Here is a 20,071-nt window from a genome sequence, read left to right as displayed (position 1 = left end):
GTTTCTAATTTTGGACTGCTTGGGTAGTTCTGACCTTTTCTGTAGTGCTTCTATTTCTTCTGGGAACGATTCTCTCTGTGAATGTTTAATCCAAAACAGCTTTGCAGTTTGAATTTCGTCTAATTGTAGTGGGCCTAACGTTTTTTCTTGACAGCGTGTATTTCGTGTAAATCGCCAAATCCATGCTGTAATCCTGAGAACTTTGGTTAATCTGCTATATCTTGTAATATCGAAAATCGCTTCTGTCTGTTTAGCTGCGGTAGCATGGGAAACTGTTTTCTTTCGTTCTATTCCTGTTTTATCAAGTTCTGTTTGTGATATTTCAACTGATTTCGACCAATACTCTTCTGGTTTTATAAGCCAGTCTGGACCATGCCACCATGAGTTACTTTCACGCAGTTGATTTGCTGTTAGCCCTCGTGTTATATGATCTGCAGGGTTTTCCTTGCCGGGGCAATGACGCCACTGTGTTGGGTGTGACCTTCGATGAATTTCATGTATTCTGTTCGAGACGAACACGTTCCACTCCGACGCGTTTCCTCTTATCCAGTGTAATACAATGGTTGAATCGGTCCAAAATTGGACGTGGTGTAGTTCCAAGTGTAGTTCACGTTTGACATACTCCGAAAGACGAACTGCTATGATAGCTCCCATGAGTTCTAGTCGTGGTAAGGATATTTTCTGAACTGGTGCGAGTCGATTTTTGGCTGTGATTAATTCGATCCTGACATGTTCGTTTATGGTCGTCTTGATGTAAACTGCTGCGCCATATATTCGTTCGCTGGCATCACTGAAAATGTGCAGTTCTCTGGTCTGGTCTTGCTTGATCCAAGATCCTATCCATCGTGGAATTTTAACTGTGTGTAAGCTTTTTAAACCTTCTAGCCAGTGGTTCCACTTCTGAACTAAATCATGTGGCAAAAGCTCATCCCAGTCGAGGTTTCTCAGCCAAGTTTCTTGGAAAATAATCTTTCCTGTAATTGTTGCTGGTGATAGGAGGCCTAATGGATCGTAGATTCTTGCTGCAGTCTTCAGAACAACTCTTTTAGTACAGGCCATGAGTGCTGCTGTACTTACGGTATTCTCGAACGAGAAGTAGAATTCATCTGTATCCGTATCAGTTGGAATGCCTAAAATAGATGTATTTTGGCGGACCACTTCTTTCGTTTCTCGCCACACGTGGTTCATTGTTATTGAGTTTGATAACCATTTGGAAAGTGGAATGCTGATCTCATTGAAACAATTTTTCATCTCTGTATAAATGTCTATCAATTCTTCATCCGTGTCTCCGCCTGCTGCTAGATCGTCAACATACACGTTGTCTTCTAGAATTTTTAATGCATTTGGATATTTGTCTTTCATCACCGTTGCTAGTTGTCTTAAAGTTGCTGCCAGCAAATACGGGCTGCATGTCAGCCCAAATGGGAGTCGACAGAAACGGTATATTGTGGTCTCATTGGTTCTCAGCCACCCTTCTTCTGAACGAATCATTTTAAACCAGAAAAAACGAGTGGAATCTCTGTCTTTCTCATTCAGAATCAACTGTAAAAAGCTCTGATTCCCGTCTGCTGCAATGTATTTGTTGAACGTTCGTAACCGAAGTAAGGTTGCTGTTGAATCTGGATTCAGATTGGGGCCAGATTCTAAGTTGCTGTTCAAAGACAATTCGCCTTTCTCATGTGAAGAAGCGTCAAATACGATCCTCACTTTGGTTGTTTCATGATCATCTCGAATTACTGCATGATGTGGCATGAAGAATGTTTTTCCTCTTTGTGATTCCTCACTACAGAATTCAACTTGTTCGTTCTCAATGTGTTTCTGCATTGCTTGTACATAGCGTTCTTCGTATTTCTTATCTCTTGCAAATCGCTTCTTCAAACTATCGAAACGCTTTAATGCAATATTCCTGTTGTCATGTAGATTAGGTTCATCCTTTTTCCAAGGTAGGAATAATGTGCACCGTCTTTCAGTTATCGCAAATTGTTCATTGGTTGTTGTCAAGATCTTCTGTTCCTTGGCTGTGAATTTGCGAGTTTCATCATCCCTGATTCCGATGCTCTCTAGCTCCCAGAATCTCCTCAATAGGTTGTCTGTTTCTGAGTGAATGAAGTATGAATTTGTTTCTTTTATCGAAATCCCAGTGCGACTTCCAAATAGAATCCAACCAAAAATACTTCTGCGAATGGTGAGTCTGATAAGCGGATGATGTCATCTTGGAAGATACGTTCATGGTAATCAGCGCCAACTAATATTCCAATAGAGATGTTCTTCGATATTTCATCAGCATCTGCAAATTTTAAACTGCTGAATTGTTGCCTAATATCCATTGGAACTGGTCTCAGAGCTTGAAAAGTATGTGTAGCTTCTAAAGCTTCTATGTTGATTGCAGTTCCCGTGGCTGCTCCTGTAAGTTGAAATCGTACTCGGTTGCGTATTGTTGCTTTACCGTGATGTTCAAGTGTTGAAATAATTAAGGACTCTTTTCCAATGTTTTCCAAGTTTAGTTTATCTGTTAGATCTTTGACGATATAACTGCGTTCACTTCCGGCATCAAGTAGTATTTTTGTCATATGCTGATTGCCGTTGCGATCAGAAATCCATACTAAAGCTGTGTTCAAAAACATCTAATGCAATTGTGTATTCTTTGTCTCTGCAGTATGGACAGCTGTAACAGTAGTTTCTTTCGTAAGTGACTCCCCTGTGGTTACTGCCGTTATTGTATCCAAGGATGACTTGCAAATGGATTTATGATGTCCTGTGTTATTACAGACTCGACATTTCTGATCTTTCTTTCTACAGTCTTTCATTTTGTGGTTTTTGCCTAAACAGATGAAGCATCGTCCATCTTTCTTTAATTTTTCTGATCTGGCTGCAACTGAGACTATTTTATGGCATTCGTTACTCCAGTGGCCTCTTCTATCGCAAAAGGCGCATGTGATTGGGTTTGTTTTTATTTCATCGCTGTACGTTAGTTTAGGTGGATTATTTTGCTGTTCAGTATGCTTACTCTTTTTTATTTCTTTCTTGTATTGACTGGTGTGTAGATTCATTGTTGTAGAGAACTGTTCTCCTAAACAGTCACTGAACTCGTTCAACTTCTCTGATTTTTCTTTGCTGAGTACCCATTTGTCCAGGAAATTCATCAGGGCATCCAAGTTACCATCATCGCCCTGCGTAGTGTACCAGGCGAATTTTGTTTCATCTGGAAAGGCACGTAAAATATCTGCAGATAAAAAGGAACCAAGCATGCAGGCATCAAACCCAAGTCCTTTAAGAGCTGCAATATTCATCTGGCAACTGTTATATATGCTTCTCAACTCGGAAGTAGTTGGATCTGAATGTTTTCTCAAGGTACGGAAGAAATCGATATGTTCCTGTTGCTGTAATTTAATGTTGTCGAAGCGTTCCTTCAGCTTCTGAAGTGCGATCTTGTAATTTTCCTCTGACATTTTCAGCCCACTGATGAGATGTCTGGCTTCTCCTTCTACCAAGTTCCATAGATACAGATGTTTGTCAACTGGCGTAATTGCCGAATTATTATGAATTGCTGATTCAAATTGCTGATAAAATCTTGGCCAGTCTGAAAAGGTGCCCATGAAAGGTTTAATTTCAAGCTTAGGTAAGCGTGGTCTCACGATTGCAGACTGAAGAACAGTTGTTTCATTCTTTGCGTTTGATTGCTGCTGGGGAAACCTAATTTCTTTGATCTTCTTGTTTGCTATTGCAATTAGTTTTCGGCCTTCTATTTGACGGTTTTCACACTCTTCTGCATCCCGTTCGTTCGCATCGTCTTCCTGCAACGCCTGTATCCGTTTCTGAATTTCGCTCAAATCTAGTAGTAGTTCGTGTAATCTTTGTGCTAATATTTCCATTTCGATGTCATCATATCCATCTTCGATCGCTGTTCGTAGTCTTTGAACGAGTCTAGTTTCCGACGATCTGGTTGCTGTTCGAATGCGTCTTTCAGTCTGTAAAATGTTTGCATTTGAAACTGTAAACTGAGCAGTAGCTGCGTTAATATTCGTATTCTCCATGTTTCCCTGAACTGAATTATGCACGAATACCGTTAACGAAAATAACACACACTACGTACATGGACATTACCGTATTCCTGTCTTTAACCTATATCTGTACTGTAATTGGTATTTCACTGCAACCTGAAGTTACACTGCATTCGTAAACAGTCCGGGTTTCCGTATTATGTTTTTACGACAGTTAAATCTTAAGTGTTGGTTATAGTACTGATCCTGTCAACAGAGGCTTTACACACTTGTAATATTCACTGTTTTTGCGACGCACTTTGAAACGTACAAATGATGTTTCGTAACACTTCAAATGACTCTGTTCGTAATGTATATAATTACGTATATTCCTTCAAATGTATATCCGTTGCTTAAGAAATTGAATGTAAGTAGAGATCTTACTTGGGTTAGCTGGTTTCTTGTTGATACGGCGATGTTGCGTGATGCTGCTTACCGTTGTCTGTCCGCGTTTTTCTAGCCGCTAATCGTTCCATAAACGGGTTTCGGCACCATTGTGTAATGTTTTACTTCATAAGAACACTGAAATGTCATAGGGTTACTGATTTATTCTTACAAAGAATTATCCTCTGCTACAACATCATCAAAACATCACCATGACTACTATACTATTACTTTCATGGAGTCCATATTAAGTAGATAGCAAGAGTATGTTAACGTCCATGGAGGCTCAAACTCCTTAGCTGTGTAGCGAACAGGTACGGTCAGTTAGATAATTCTCCACATCTCCCTTGGTAAGTTATTTCAGTCCCTAACTCCCCTTCCTATAAATGAATATTTGCCCCAGTTTGTCCTCTTGAATTCCAACTTTATTGTGATCTTTCCTACTTTTAAATACGTCACTCAAACTTATTTGTCTGCTAATGTCATTCCATGCCATCTCTCCGCTGACAGCTCGTAATGTATCACTTATAAGGGGGCACCCTACTCGTCACCACCGATTTCGCTCAAATTTATAGAACATGCAGGGCTTGGCTAGAAATGAAAGTACCCGAAGTGGGAACTCCAGATGACCAAGCGTATAGAAATTAAAAATAAAAATGCTGACGCGGCTCTCGCAGCGTATAAGCCACTTACGTTAGTGCGCTCGCCGAACAGATGTTGGCGTAGCGGTAAGAGCTTGGACTGGTGATTCGATGGTTGTGGGTTCAACACCCCGTGTGGAGACTGTTTTTTCTGTCAACTTTTATACTATTCATTTTCCCATTACGCAAAGAGGTGAATAATTCATTTTATTTATTTATTTATTTATTTATTTATTTATTTATTTATTTATTTATTTATTTATTTATTTATTTATATGCAAAAGGCATAAAAAAGGTACAAAATTGGGATTTCATTGTCAGACTTTTTCTACCTTTGCCAAGAATCTATTGTTTGTGTACAGCCGCCAAGAGCAATCTTCATTCCCCAAGGAGAGGAGATAGCCAGTAAAGGAGAAAAAGAATTTCTGTTTGAACACTTTGGGAAAGTTCGCAACTCCAAATTTCCTACAATTGTGCGCCTTATTATTTATATATGCCTTTTGCATATAAATAATTACAATAAATTAAAATAAATGAATAATATAAAAATTGAGAAAATATTCTCCACACGGGAAGCCGAACCCACGACCATCGAATTACTAGTCCAAGCTCCTACCGCTACGCCAAGAACTGCTCGCCGTGAGTACTAACGTAAGTGGCTTATACGGTGCGAGAGCCGCGTCAACATTTTTATTTTTATCTTCATTTTCTATACGCTTGGCCATCTGGAGTTCCCACTTCGGGTACTTTCATTTCCAGTCAAGCCCTGCATGTTCTATAAATTTGAGCGAAATCAGTGGTGACGAGTAGGGAATGCCCCTTTGTTAGTCGAGCAGCTTGTCTTCTTTCTCCCAATTCTTCCCAGCCCAAACTTTGCAACATTTTTGTAACGCTACTCTTTTGTTGGAAATCACCCAGAACAAATCGAGCTGCTTTTCTTTGGATTTTTTCCAGTTCTTGAATCAGGTAATCCTGGTGAGAGTCCCATACACTGGAACCATACTCTAGTTGGGGTCTTACCAGAAATTTATATGCCCTCTTCTTTACATCCTTACTACAACCCCTAAACACCCTCATAACCATGTGCAGAGATCTGTACCCATTTAGGTGATTATCTCAATGAAGATCTTTCCTTATATTAACACCTAGATACTTACAATGATCCCCAAAAGGTACTTTCACCCCAACAACGCAGTAATTAAAATTGAGAGGACTTTTCCTATTTGTGAAACTCACAACCTGACTTTTAACCCCGTTTATCAACATACCATTGCCTGCTGTCCATCTCACATTATCGAGGTCACGTTGCAGTTGCTCACAATCTTGTAACTTATTTATTACTCTATACAGAATAACATTATCTGCAAAAATCCTTATCTCTGATTTCACTTGTTTACTCATATCATTTATATATATATAAGAAAATATAAAGGTCCAATAATACTGCCTTGAGGAATTCCCATCTTAATTATTACAGGGTCAGATAAAGCTCCGCCTACTCTAATTCCCTGAGATCTATTTTCTAGAAATATAGCAACCCATTCAGTCACTATTTTGTCTAGTCCAATTGCACTCTTTTTTGCCAGTAGTCTCCCATGATCCTCCCTATCAAATGCTTTTGACAGGTCAATCGCAATACAGTCCATTTGACCTCCTGAATCCAAGATATCTGCTATATCTTGCTGGAATCCTACAAGTTGAGCTTCAGTGGAATAACCTTTCCTAAAACCAAACTGGCTTCTATCGAACCAGTTATTAATTTCACAAACATGTCTAATACAATCAGAAAGAATGCTTTCCCAAAGCTTACATACAACGCATGTCAAACCTACTGGAAGTATGTAGCTTTTAATTCTCTAATCTAATAAAATAAAAGCACATTAAATACAAAAGCGTCCAACATGATGGCGATTTTTTTCTCCTACCATTTTAATTTGGTCACCGGTATACTGTTCCTAGTCAGTTTATAGGAATCTTGTACCGCGTAAATTAGACTTACATCGACTTTTAAAGGTTATGTTGAACTCGAGAATATGGTTTTGAATGTAAGTATCAATCCTCAAGTTCTCGAATGCATTATATTCAATTCTACCCATCACTAATCACAATCAAATTGGAAAGAGAAAAAATATCATTAACACTTCCGAAATTACGATTATTCGCGACCTTGAGCTCAGCTGGAAAGCGCACTCGCTGTACAAGTCAGCACGAGTGCGAAATGATACAAAGTTTTTAAATATAATGTACGCAAATAAAACGACTGCGGTTTTTACAACATTTTAACACAAAAACGTGAAATTCCCAGTCTTATATTAGGACACAAACAGTAATTGGCAATCCCAAAACCTCCCATGACTTTACATATGTAAAGTGCAACATCTGTTCTGGTATTGACAACATACGGTAATCGTATATGATAATATTAAAATACTAAATTTGTGTTACTTAAGGGGCAGTTTCGATTCCTGCCTGAAAGCCCAGTGACTGTACAGTGCCCTGAGGGAAATGTCGAAAAGCTGTTTGGCAATATACTCAAAAAAAGTAAAAAAAATTAAACATCTAGACATGTAGACGTTTTGCAAGTATGAACATTTGACGAAACTCATTCTGCCTTCAAATAGAGCTGATGGAATGCGCTCTGTCTCCTTCCAATTGTTGTGGGCACTCTCTGCTTTATGATTTCCGAGTATTCTCATAACAATACTACTCGGATGCAATGCTAAGATTATCCCTTATGCAAGTTCACCGCCGAACCGCTTTTACAGTGCAGTACTTCCTCAAATTACCGCAATGACGGGACGTCAAGACCAAGATCCGTTAGTATGCCGTAGCCGTCCTTTCCTAAGATACAGTTTTTTTTTAAATGCGTGATTGAGGATTTAGTGTTGATGGGACTGAAATTTCTGGACGGTTGATCTGGGAAATCGTTTCTTCGAGGAACAGATAATGCGGGATTTTTACAACGTGATTTAATTAAGACGCTCGCGGGACCACGTAATTTGAACAAATAGTACGGAAAAACGTAGTTTCCGGGAACGTGTTTTTTTCTTTTTTTTTTGCTAGGGGCTTTACGTTGCACCGACACAGATAGGTCTTATGGCGACGATGGGATAGGAAAGGCCTAGGAGTTGGAAGGAAACGGCCGTGGCCTTAATTAAGGTACAGCCCCAGCATTTGCCTGGCGTGAAAATGGGAAACCACGGAAAACCATCTTCAGGGCTGCCGATAGTGGGATTCGAATCTATTATCTCCCGGATGCAAGCTCACAGCTGCGCGCCTCTACACGCACGGCCAACTCGCCCGGTCCGGGAACGTATAATCGAGGTTCTACTGTACTTCATTAATATACTGTAAGTTATAACATTTCAACAATTATTAGAAGAGTGGACACAGGTTTTAACACTCCTTAATAATATTCATTGATTTATAAATAAAAAGATGTGATTTGATAGAATCTGATGAGGTTCTTTCAAGAATAAAAAAGTATCATTCTATTTTTTAATTGTTTCTCTTCCAGGTATTTCCTCAGTTTTATTCAATCGTAAATATTAGTTTCGATAGACTGAAGAATGTAACAGTTATAGAGGAGAATGTTCTGGTGAAATTTGATCAGAAGACGAAAAACAACACATCTTTAGGTCTTGTTTAGTTAGTTTTTCAGGTAAGAACGGTAGGGATAGACTAATGCCTATTGTACACCATCAGATATTCTTTCAATTCAATACCTCACAAGAAAAATTGTTGAATCTTGTCAAAGATTGTTCAACATTGCTGAAGGTGTAATAGGATTTGAAAATATTTGGCAATGTTTGATAACATTTTGTTTTAACATGGAGGAAAGGCAAACACCTGTTGTGGTTCTTAGACTGACAGTGGGATACATTGTTAAAAAGAAGAGAAATGCACAATAAACAATAATTTACATGGAGAAAATATTAATGTAGTTATCTTCAACATAATTTTTGCAGTGTATTTAATGCCGTAACATAATAAATTAACAGAGGTTATATCTCATTTACTTATATTAATTGAATAAAAATGATAGCAATGCAACAAAAATTCTGAAAACATATTAGGAATTCCATAATAATGTGCGAAGATGAAGACGGTACGGATTAAGGCAGTTCGTAAAGATCTGGAGAAGCCAAACATTCAGGAAGTTCAGATGTTACACAGGAAAAAATTTCAGACAATGATTCAGAATTTGGAAGGATTTCAACTGGAAAGAACTGCAAAGACAGGAGGTGCCTGTGCAGATGAAGAGCAGAAACAGCATAGCATGAAGGAGTGCTGGAGGAAGAGGAAATTTCAGGCAAAGAAAAAATGAAATTGTAGCGTAATCCTAAGGGGTCAATTCGCAAATAAAAAAATGCAAAGATCATCATAAATCAATCGTTGCTGGCAGTGTTTACTTAAAAGGCTACTGTATGGTAATGAGCATAAAAGCTGTTCACCTCCTTGAGATATTTTTCTTGCCATCTCCTCATATGCTACCCTTTTATTCATTTTATTGTGGTACTCTACTGAGAGATGGGAGGGATGTGCCTCATGCTTAACAATTATTACACATACAAGATCCCTTGGTCATGAGGACAGCATTTCTGTTGTTTTGATTCCCGTCCCGGCAATTCCACCATGCCTAGCGGCATAGCATGCACCATTGTCTGTATTCTAATATATCCTCTTTGATGTTGAAAGTCAATAATAAATTTCGGTTCCAAGACAGAAGGCCCCATGTAGTTCCAATCTGCAATGAGAGATTGCGCCGCAATGCACATTGTATGCAATATCTTACTATTATTATCAACAGATAGCGCAGAGAGGTTACTTCCGCCATAGTGACACACATCTGGTTATGCTCACCACAACCGCTCCCTCTACCTTGTATCCTATCTCCCCTCCTTCAGATGCTGCCCGCCCCACACACATCTACTATGATGATTATAATGCAGTTCTACTACTTCCATTCCCAATACATTATAATTCATATATTTTTATTTTCAAGTACTTGCTATGTCCTAAATAATGATCTGATACCCCTAGTTTGTACGGTAAACTATGTTATCGAGAGCATAACCTCGCACCAAAAAGTAGCTTTACCTTGAAATGAATGATTGACACATTACCACAAAGCTGATGTTATGACAAATAACAAATCCCTTCCAAAGCAAGTCAGCAGAGCACAGCGTAGGCAGGATATGGGTATCACATCAATATCCAAGTACCACATGAAAATAAAAATAACAGAATTAAGTGCACTGAGACAGGAATATATATAGAAATACATTAATAGAACCCTTCAGCTTCAAGCCCCTGAGGAGTACTCAAACAGGGTATACAGGATTTCAGGAGGACTGGCAAAGATATATTTCTAATAAACAAGCACAAGGAACAAAGATCTACAGCACAGGCACATGGGCACTTGGAATTCAAACAACACAAATACTGTAGCTTAAAATCAATATTAGTTCATACAAGGTTAATCGGTTGGGTAAAGTAGGATTCAGTGCAATCCAGTAATATTATCTCCGTAATACTCTATGTTATACGATGGATTCTTTGTGAGAAGGGCCCACTAATTGAAGTTAGACTTGAAATACTTCACTTAGAGGCAAACGGCCTTTAATTATTAAAATCGCTCTTTTCATGCCTACTTGCCTGCCATCTACAGAACCTTCCTACAACTATCTACATGTGAATGATCTCCAGTGCCATCTAAGGGACAGGAACTACCTGAAGCTAACTACAGATTAGAACCAAAAGCCCCATTAGACTTTCACCCAGGTGGTTAACACTAATTCCATTGGTCAATTCTGTTAAAGACTTGACAATTCTTTGATCGATTAGAACATGTTCCTATTCACTTTCAAGACTTTTGAAGAGTTCACAAGTATTGCAAGTGATTTGACAAGTAAACTTGTGAAGTCAAAAATTTGATCGTGTACAACCAGATGTAGATTTAGTAGTTATGTAGAAATGAAAAGTTTAGCACAGGACAGGGTGGCAAGGAGAGCTGCATTAAACCAGTCTGATGATGCCAACAGCAAGGTTTTATAGTCATGAAATTATTGTAGGAAGCCTGGTATACACATTTTTGGACTAGACAGATTTTTACTAAAGGACCCAGTACTGGAAAAGAAGTGGAGCTGTCTAGTTCTTGTACTGGGCTCTTCAGATGTGATACCAATTTCCCACTGTCTTTGGGTAAAGGTAAGGACACCTGACTGAGAAAGAACTATGAAATGATATGCCATATATTTTTCATAAAAATTGTCTTAAACAAATAATCAACAAATGTACATTAAACAACCACAAAATTCATGTAAATAAGGCACATTCGAATAACAGTATTTATATCAAAATTATGATAGCCTAGCGTTAATTCAACTATAGTGTGTATATATACAGAAAATGCAGCAACAGGTACTTAAAAATATTAAAAATTGTCCACTGATATTTCTGCACTTTTATAAGGACAACAAAAACAAGAATTACATATAAAAAGTTCAACCCAAGTATTTACTGTACACTTCTGGGTCAGTCATCTGGACACTTGCACTGTGTGCATTGCTCCATTTCTGCATCAAATTCTTCTATCTGGAGAGTCATCTCAAAGAAAGCAAATTTCAAATGTATGTTCCGTGATGCTTCTGTGAGGATCTTCTGTGGATTAACTCCAGGACCTGTTAAAACAGAACAGTTGTTAGTAGCATGATATTCTTTGTGAAGTGAGATGAGCTCATTAATCAGGGAGAAAGTCTGTCTATAGATAAAGAGCTATTGGTGAGTTAACAGCTTAAATTAAGGACTAGTGTTAGGTTTAATGGTCCACCCAATCAATACACTACTTCATAATCTGAACTTGGCTAGGGGCAGTAGGAGGGGGAGCGGCGCTGTTAGTAGGGGAAGGAGAAACAGCTCCGCCTATATGCAGAACGGAAGGGTGGGACATTTGTTTTAGAGGAGGTAAGTTCAAATTATTAGTTTTTCGTGATGATAAAAGCAGCGGTATCTGTTCATATAATGGATTTTTATTCTCTTGTATGTCATTCAAATTTTTGTTTTTGTTAAAACTCTGGTACAAACCTATATAAATATTTTTGTATGTGCTCATCAGGTTCCCTTTGCTCACTTTTTTTTTAATATGGTCAAGTCTACTTATATCGGTGAAGTGTACTGATTGAGTGGACAATTAAACCTAACAGTAGTTCTTAATTTAAACTGTATCAATATGAATCTATATGATGAAGTTTGTAAATTGTAAAAATAAGAGTGAACAGCTGACGAGACAATATAGTAAATCAACATATACGGTAAGCAAGTTTATTTATTAATTTTTAAAATTCCTAGGTCTGAACGGCATATGTGAATGAAATCTACAAGTACTGAATTCAGAACTTCAGTATTGTATATTGTCAAATGTTCCTGAATATTGCTGTTATGTACAGTATCGCTTGTTTACATTTGAGGTAGAAAGGAGGTTCTGTAGCCTCAATGTCATCACAGTTGAGTATTAGCCAGAGAATCGGATGCATGACAGAGCTCAGCGACTTTCGGCATGGCAGGATTATAAGCAGCTACCTCTCCTGTCAGTTTGGGAAATTTCAACCTTGTTCAAGACTGCCTAATCAACTGTAAGTGATGTTATTGTAAAATGAAAGCAACAGCAGCATAAACAAAATTCGACAGACCACATAAGATGGCTGACAGGAACATGCGAGTACTGAAGAGGGTACTGGGACAAAACCACAGGTTGTCAGTTGGAAGATTCCACAAGTTCCAAAGTGTATGCTGTAACACCGACAGCACCAGAAATGTTTGTCATGAACTCCACATATTAGGTTTCCATCCCAAAGCTGCGGCTCACAAACTGAACATAATGAAGATCAATGCCTGCCTTTGGCCAAGGTGGTGTAAGGAATGGCACCATTTGATTCAAGAGCAATGGAGTAAAGTGTTGTGGAGTGATGAATCACGCTTCACTGCCTGGCAATCCGACAGACTTTTTTGGTATGGAGGATGTCCGGTGGCCACCACCTTTTTTAAAATGTGTACTACCAACTGTGAAGTTGGGGTACAGGATGCATCATGGTATGGACTAGGCCATCTAGTGCATGTTCAGGTAGTGCTAAAGGCCAGAGGGTATGAAACAATTCCAGACAATTCTGCACTTTCCACATTACAGCAAAAGTTCAGAGAGGGCCCTACTGGAATAGCAAATTCAATTCAGCTGTTTGAAATGTAAGAGAGGAGATTCACCAGACAAAAATAATAATAATAATAATAATAATAATAATAATAGAGAAAATCCATATCACGAGGATGCAGGATTCAAGACTTCTGAAACAACTAGTACAACACAATATCGTCTCAAAAAATACCACAACAGGATGTAAATGGATCAGAGAAGTAAGAGAGGATCTGAAGGAAATAAGCCTTACAACAGAAGACACCACAAATAGATAAAACTGAATACAAAACTCAAGAATACATACCTCCGCTTTACCCTTACACAAAACAAACCAACAACACACATATTTTCAACTGAGGACAGGGCACAAAGATCGGAGCGCCTGAAGAAGTACTGGGATCCTATGTGGTCATAAAAAAGGAAGAAGAAGAGAAAATATTAGGGCCAATCAATGACAATGGTGAATTTAGAATACAACATAATCATGAACTCTACACACAAGTAGAAAAGATGACAGACACCATTCATAGGAGGAGAATTGTTTTATATAGCCAGATTGCCAGTTGAGCAATAGAATCTGTAATTACTTTCTCAACAAACAAACAAAAGGAGGCCTGCTTTACCGAGGTAGAGAAAGACTTGCAAGAAGTGCACACAACACAGGAGGATATCTAGAAAGGTATTCCACTCAAGAAGAAACTCCAAGAGCATCGTGGTTTCCAAGAAAAGCCGAGACTAAAAACTGGCAAAACGTGGACTGAAGCGAGGAAGGAGCAGCATGCGGGAATACTAAGCGAAAGTTAAATCCTAACCACAAGGGAAAGAAAAAGGACAGCTGAAATAACGTGGTCCGTAGATGGCTGAAACGATAACAATAATTTGTGAAAGTAATGTATAGAAACTGTTCCAGTTGTGTCCAGACTCCAGTGGGGAGAACAGATTGGTTTAGAAACCAAACGGTATTAAGACAGGGAAGTGTATTGTCTCCACTTACGTTTATAATAGTTATGGATGACAATTCGAAAGGAAACAGAGGCAACATATAGAGGGGATATGAAAATATTATTGTTTGAGGATGACATAGTAATCCAGGGAGTCAACAATACAGAAGTGCAAATCCAACTAGAGGTTTTAAACAACAATATTGAGAAATATGGTATGAAAATCAGTGTTGATAAGAACAAAATAGTGGAGATGACAAGAGGAGAAAGAGAAGGAAAATAAATTGTTAGTATCAGAGGACAAAACCTTGAGGTCGTCGACTGCTTCAAATATTGGGAAGTGAAATAATGCCAGGTTGGATAAGAAGGTCAGCGGAAGGCTGCAAGTGGGGAATGTAAGGAACTTGGTGTGGAACAGAGATGAAAAAAAAAACCTACAACCTGTTTTCCAGTCAGTGCCAGGTCAGGGATGTAATGAATGAATCATATATAGGCTGTTATTACGATGGGGTCGCCACTCCCAAAGTGATATATTAATGAATGATAGATGCTACTAAATGAGAATGGAGAGTGTTGCTGGAATGAGAGATGACAGGGAAAACCGGAGTACCCGGAGAAAAACCTGTCCCGCCTCCGCTTTGTCCAGCACAAATCTCACATGGAGTGACCAGGATTTGAACCACGGTATCCAGCAGTGAGAGGCCGACGCGCTGCTGTCTGAGCCACGGAGGCTCCTTGGAACAGAGATATCCCTATGAAATGTAAAGAGATAAAGTATGAGATGTACTTTTTTTGTTGTTGCTATTTTGCTTTACGTCGCACCGACACAGATAGGTCTTATGGTGACAATGGGACAGGAAAGGCCTAGGAATGGGAAGCAAGTGGCCGTGGCCTTAATTAAGCTACATTTGCCTGGTGTGAAAATGGGAAACCACGGAAAACCATCTTCAGGGCTGCCAACAGCGGGATTCGAACCCACTATCTCCCGGATGCGAGCTCACAGTTGCACGGCCAACTCGCCCGGTACGAGATATACTATATCACTGTATGCATCAGACACAACAAGAAATGAGAGTAAAATTCACGGCAGTGAGATGAAATTCCCGAGGAAAATGGTAGGGAAGACAAGGAGAGACAGAGTAAGAAATGTTGAGGTCAGAAAAGAGATAGGGGTAGAAGAACTTAGTGATAGGATGGTTTGGACATGTTATGAGGGTGGAGGAGGAAAGGATACCAAAACAAGTGTCGGAAGCTAAGATAGAAAGCAAGAGGAAGGGTCAGAGCCAGATGGATAGACTTGGTCAAGAACAGTATAAGAAAGAGTGGAATGGATTACAATTACTGAAGCAGAGTGGTGGAAGGAGAGGCAACGGTTGGGAAGTATTATCAACACCCCGACCTGACAGGAAATGATAATGATGATGAATTAGAAAATAAGACAAAATAGGTTATCAACTGAAATAATTATTGCTAATATTGAAAAGTATATCCCAAAGACTAGAAACTAGGTTCATGGGCGCAAAACAAGATGGTAGAAAATTACACCACAAGACTATAATGAAACTCATTCAGTGGCGAAGCCTGAGATTGTTTGGCCATGTAAAAATAACAGCAGCAAGCAGACTATTAACAGGAGAATATGCGAGACAGATAACGAATGTCTGAACTGAGACTGACAGGAATCAAAGAGCCTCATACACTGCACACAGACAACTGGAGATGATGATAATCGAAGATACAATCTGTACAAAAATCAGTCTGCATCAATAAGAAATTAGGCTATAACAAAAAGCAACAGCAATTTAGAAACGAGTGACTGAAGGCTGCATTTTTCTCCTCTCATTTTCAATGTTTACAGGCAATAAAGAAAATCAAAGAGAAATTTAGAAAAAGAATCACAATCCAAGGAGAGGAAATTAGGTCATTTCTGTTCTAACATGATCATTCTCCAGTGCATAAAGCGACACTTATACTGGTGTGGTTTGAAGACATGAAGAACTGGACTGACATTCCCAGAGCCCTCTTTACCCCCTCAAACATCTTTGGGATGAGTTGGAACACCAACTGCAAGAAAGATTTTACAAAGTCAGTTCCTGTGGTAACATAACAAACCTGGTTCTCATATCCTTCCCAGAAGAATTGCATCCATTATCGTTGTAAAAGGCAATCTGACTCATTGGCTGAATGGTCAGCATTGACACATTAAGTTCAGAGAGCCCCGCATTCAATTCATGGCCAGGTCAGGGATTTGAATCGCATCTGATTAATTCTTCTGTCTCGGGGACTGGGTGTTTGTGTTTGGCCCAACACATTCCTCTTCATATTCAGACAACACAGCACTCTACCAAATATCACAGAAACACGTAACAGTGATTATATCCCTCCACTTAGGACTGTCGTCAGGAAGGGCATCGGCCGTAAAACAGTCAATCCACTTGTGTGACACAATCAAACCCGCAACCCTACAGGTGTGGCAAAAGCTGAAGAAGAAGAATATAGCAAAAAGCAGACCAAAGTCATACTCGGAACATTAATATCAGAGGTAATTTCTGAATGGACCAGAAACTTTTGGGAATACAATGTATGTTGAGTTTTCAGCCTGAAGGCTGACTGAATCCTCAATAGTTCCACTATCACCCATTAATGATGGTCTAAATGTCAACGAAGAGGCATGCTAGGGATTTACAAACACTATCTTCACACTGCAGCAGGTGTCTACAAGATGCCATGCAAGTGTACGTAGTAACAAGGAAATGTAACATAGTCCAACGCAACGACTGAAGGAGCACAACGGACACAGGCAGTTGGGACAAACAGAAGTCAACACTGCTAGCGGGCTAGGACATACAGTAGAGCGACACCGAAGTACTGTCAACTATAATGTCGTCACGCCCGGCTGCAAGATACTGATGTGCTTCAACCATGAGGAGAAATATGAATGGTTCAACAAAACCTGGTTTCCACTACTTCAGACCTTCAAGCCTGCAGGACACGGTCACCATGGCAGGCCAGAAAAAGCAATGGGTGATCTTTTGCCTGTGTACACCAAGGCCAACGCCGGGCTCCGTATTGCTTCAATAATTCGCTATAATAACAGACAATTAGTAACCACTCGCCCACCACAGCAGACCAATAGGCGAGCAGCGCACTACATATTGAGGTGGAACTGGTGACACCGCTCTATTCCACTGAGAGCTTTGTAGCAGTCAAAGACAGTGGAACCATTGAAAATATCAAAAGCAGTTTTCAGTGAACTGTTGGGACTACCACATATTCTTGGAGCATGGTATAATAGCGCTAGCCACGAGAGCCTCAATTGTTAAGGGGCGGCATAGTTTCTGTTTGCTTTTATCCCAGAAGCAGAATGTGCTGTAACATATCAGTGCATCACCAACCGACTCTATGAAGGGACACTTTCACAGGGACGGAGTGCGTTACTAGCATCACCATTTGAAAAATGAAACATCAGATGTGTGAGGCTGCGCAAGTTTCACAGACTCTTAAGATTCATTAAGATGTTTCGTTCTTCAAGGAACATAATCAGATTCTATCAAAGCACACCCTTTTTTAAAGAATAGATGAATATTGTGAACAAATGTAGAAATATTTGTTTTGTGTTGTGCTGTATGTCTTAATAAATGTGGAAATGTTTTAAAACTTGTCTCTATGCACTTCAGAGTGGACTGCGTCATGCCAGTCATGTTCTGGTTTTTGTGGAACTATACCTACTTGTAGTCTATTGTTTTTGTCTGTACTTGAAACTATTTTCGGGAAAATATTCTGAGGTGTATTGGAAAGGAACAAGTGTCAAATCAATAGGGAGAGAGAAATACACAACACGAGGAACACAATGGCAGGTCAGCGTGCGAAGATAGATGGAGGAGGCAAGGGCGAACATGAAAACACAAAAGGACTAGAACAATCTCCACATCTTCATACACTGCTGTCTTCAAATAGATGGGCTCTCTCCATATTTATTAAGACATACAGCAGAAAACAGAATTTTAACATAAATGTCTCTACACTTGTCCCCAAAATTCAGTCGTTCATAAAAAGAAAACATGTGATTTCATAGGAATGGATCATCAATCAATCAATCAATCAATCAATCAATCTTGATCTGCATTTAGGGCAGTCGCCCAAGTGGCAGATTCCCTATCTGTTGTATTCCTAGCCTTTTCTTAAATGATCGCAAAGAAATAGGAAAATTATTGAACATTTCCCTTGTTAACTTATTCAAATCCCTAACTCCCCTTCCTATAAATGAATATTTGCCCAAATTTGTCCTCTTGAATTCCAAGTTTATCTTCATATTGTGATCTTTCCTACTTTTAAAGACACCACTCAAACTTATTCGTCTACTGATGTCCTCCCACGCCATCTCTCCCCTGACAGCTCGGAACATACCACTTAATCAAGCAGCTCGTCTTCTTTCTCCCAAGTCTTCCCAGTCCAAACTTTGCAACATTTTTGTAACGCTACTCTTTTGTCGGAAATCACCCAGAACAAATCAAGCTGCTTTTCTTTGGATTTTTTCCAGTTCATGAATCAAGTAATCCTGGTGAGGGTCCCATACACATGAACCATACTCTAGTTGGGGTCTTACCAGAGACTTATATGCCCTCTCCTTTACATCCTTACCACAACCCCTAAATACCCTCATAACCATGTGCAGAGATCTGTACCCTTTATTAACAATCATATTTATGTGATTACCCCAATGAAGGTCTTTTTTTATATTAACACCTACAGTAGGTACTTACAATGATCCCCAAAAGGAACTTTCACCCCATCAACACAGCAATTAAAGCTGAGAGGACTTTTCCTATTTGTGAAACTCACGACCTGACTTTTAACTCCATTTATCATCATACCATTGCCCACCGTCCATCTCACAACACTATTGAGGTCACCCTGCAGCCACTCACAATCTTGTAACTTATTTATTACTCTGTACAAAATAACATCATCTGCAAACAGCCTTATGTCTGATTCCACTTCTTTACACATATCATTGATATATATAAGAAAACATAAAGGTCCAATAACACTGCCTTGAGGAATTCCCCTCTTAATTATTACAGGGTCAGATAAAGCTTCGCCTACTCTAATTCTCCGAGTTCTATTTCCTAGAAATATAGCCACCCATCAGTCGCTCTTTTTTCTAGTCCAATAGCACTCATTTTTTCCAGTAGTCTTCCATGATCTACCCTATCAAATGCCTTAGATAGGTCAATCGCGATACAGTCCATTTGGCCTCCTGAATCCAGAATATCTGCTATATCTTGCTGAAATCCTACAAGCTGAGCTTCAGTGGAATAACCTTTCCTAAACCCAAACTGCCTTTTGTCAAACCAGTTATTAATTTTGCAAACCTGTCTAATATAATCAGAAAGAATGCTTTCCCAAAGCTTATATGCAATGCATGTCAAACTGACTGGCCTGTAATTTTCAGCTTTATGTCTATCACCCTTTCCTTTATACACAGGGGCTACTATAGCAACTCTCTATTAATTTGGTATAGCTCCTTCAACCAAACAATAATCAAATAATTATTTCAGATATGGTACTATATCCCAACCCATTGCCTTCAGTATATCCCCAGAAATCTTATCAATTCCAGCTGCTTTTCTAGTTTTCAACTTTTGTATCTTACTGTAAATGTCATTGTTATCATACGTAAATTTTAATACTTCTTTAGTATTACTCACATCCCCTATCTGGATATTATCCTTGTAACCAACAATCTTTACATACTGCTGACTGAATACTTCTGCCTTTTGAAGATCCTCGCATACACACTCCCCTTGTTCATTAATGATTCCTGGAATGTCCTTCTTTGAACCTGTTTCTGCCTTAAAGTACCTATACATA

General features: G+C 39.1%; 1 protein-coding gene across 4 annotated transcripts in view; it reads right to left on the bottom strand.

Moving 5' to 3' along the window:
* Positions 1 to 11,303: 11,303 nt before the first annotated feature.
* Positions 11,304 to 20,071, bottom strand: part of LOC136879262 (proton-coupled zinc antiporter SLC30A2) — a 280,390-nt gene continuing 271,622 nt past the window's right edge. For all 4 annotated transcript variants that reach the window (XM_067153078.1, XM_067153081.1, XM_067153079.1 and 1 more), the window contains exon 8: positions 11,304 to 11,748. In XM_067153078.1, the coding sequence (XP_067009179.1) occupies positions 11,603 to 11,748 (146 nt within the window). In that variant the 3' untranslated portion in view covers positions 11,304 to 11,602. The remainder of the gene's footprint in view (positions 11,749 to 20,071) is intronic.

The sequence above is a fragment of the Anabrus simplex genome, chromosome 8 (genome assembly GCF_040414725.1).
Source record: "Anabrus simplex isolate iqAnaSimp1 chromosome 8, ASM4041472v1, whole genome shotgun sequence".
Lineage (NCBI taxonomy): Eukaryota > Metazoa > Arthropoda > Insecta > Orthoptera > Tettigoniidae > Anabrus > Anabrus simplex.
The sequence above is the reverse complement of the archived record's forward strand: the minus strand, read 5'-3'. Positions and strand labels throughout refer to the sequence as shown.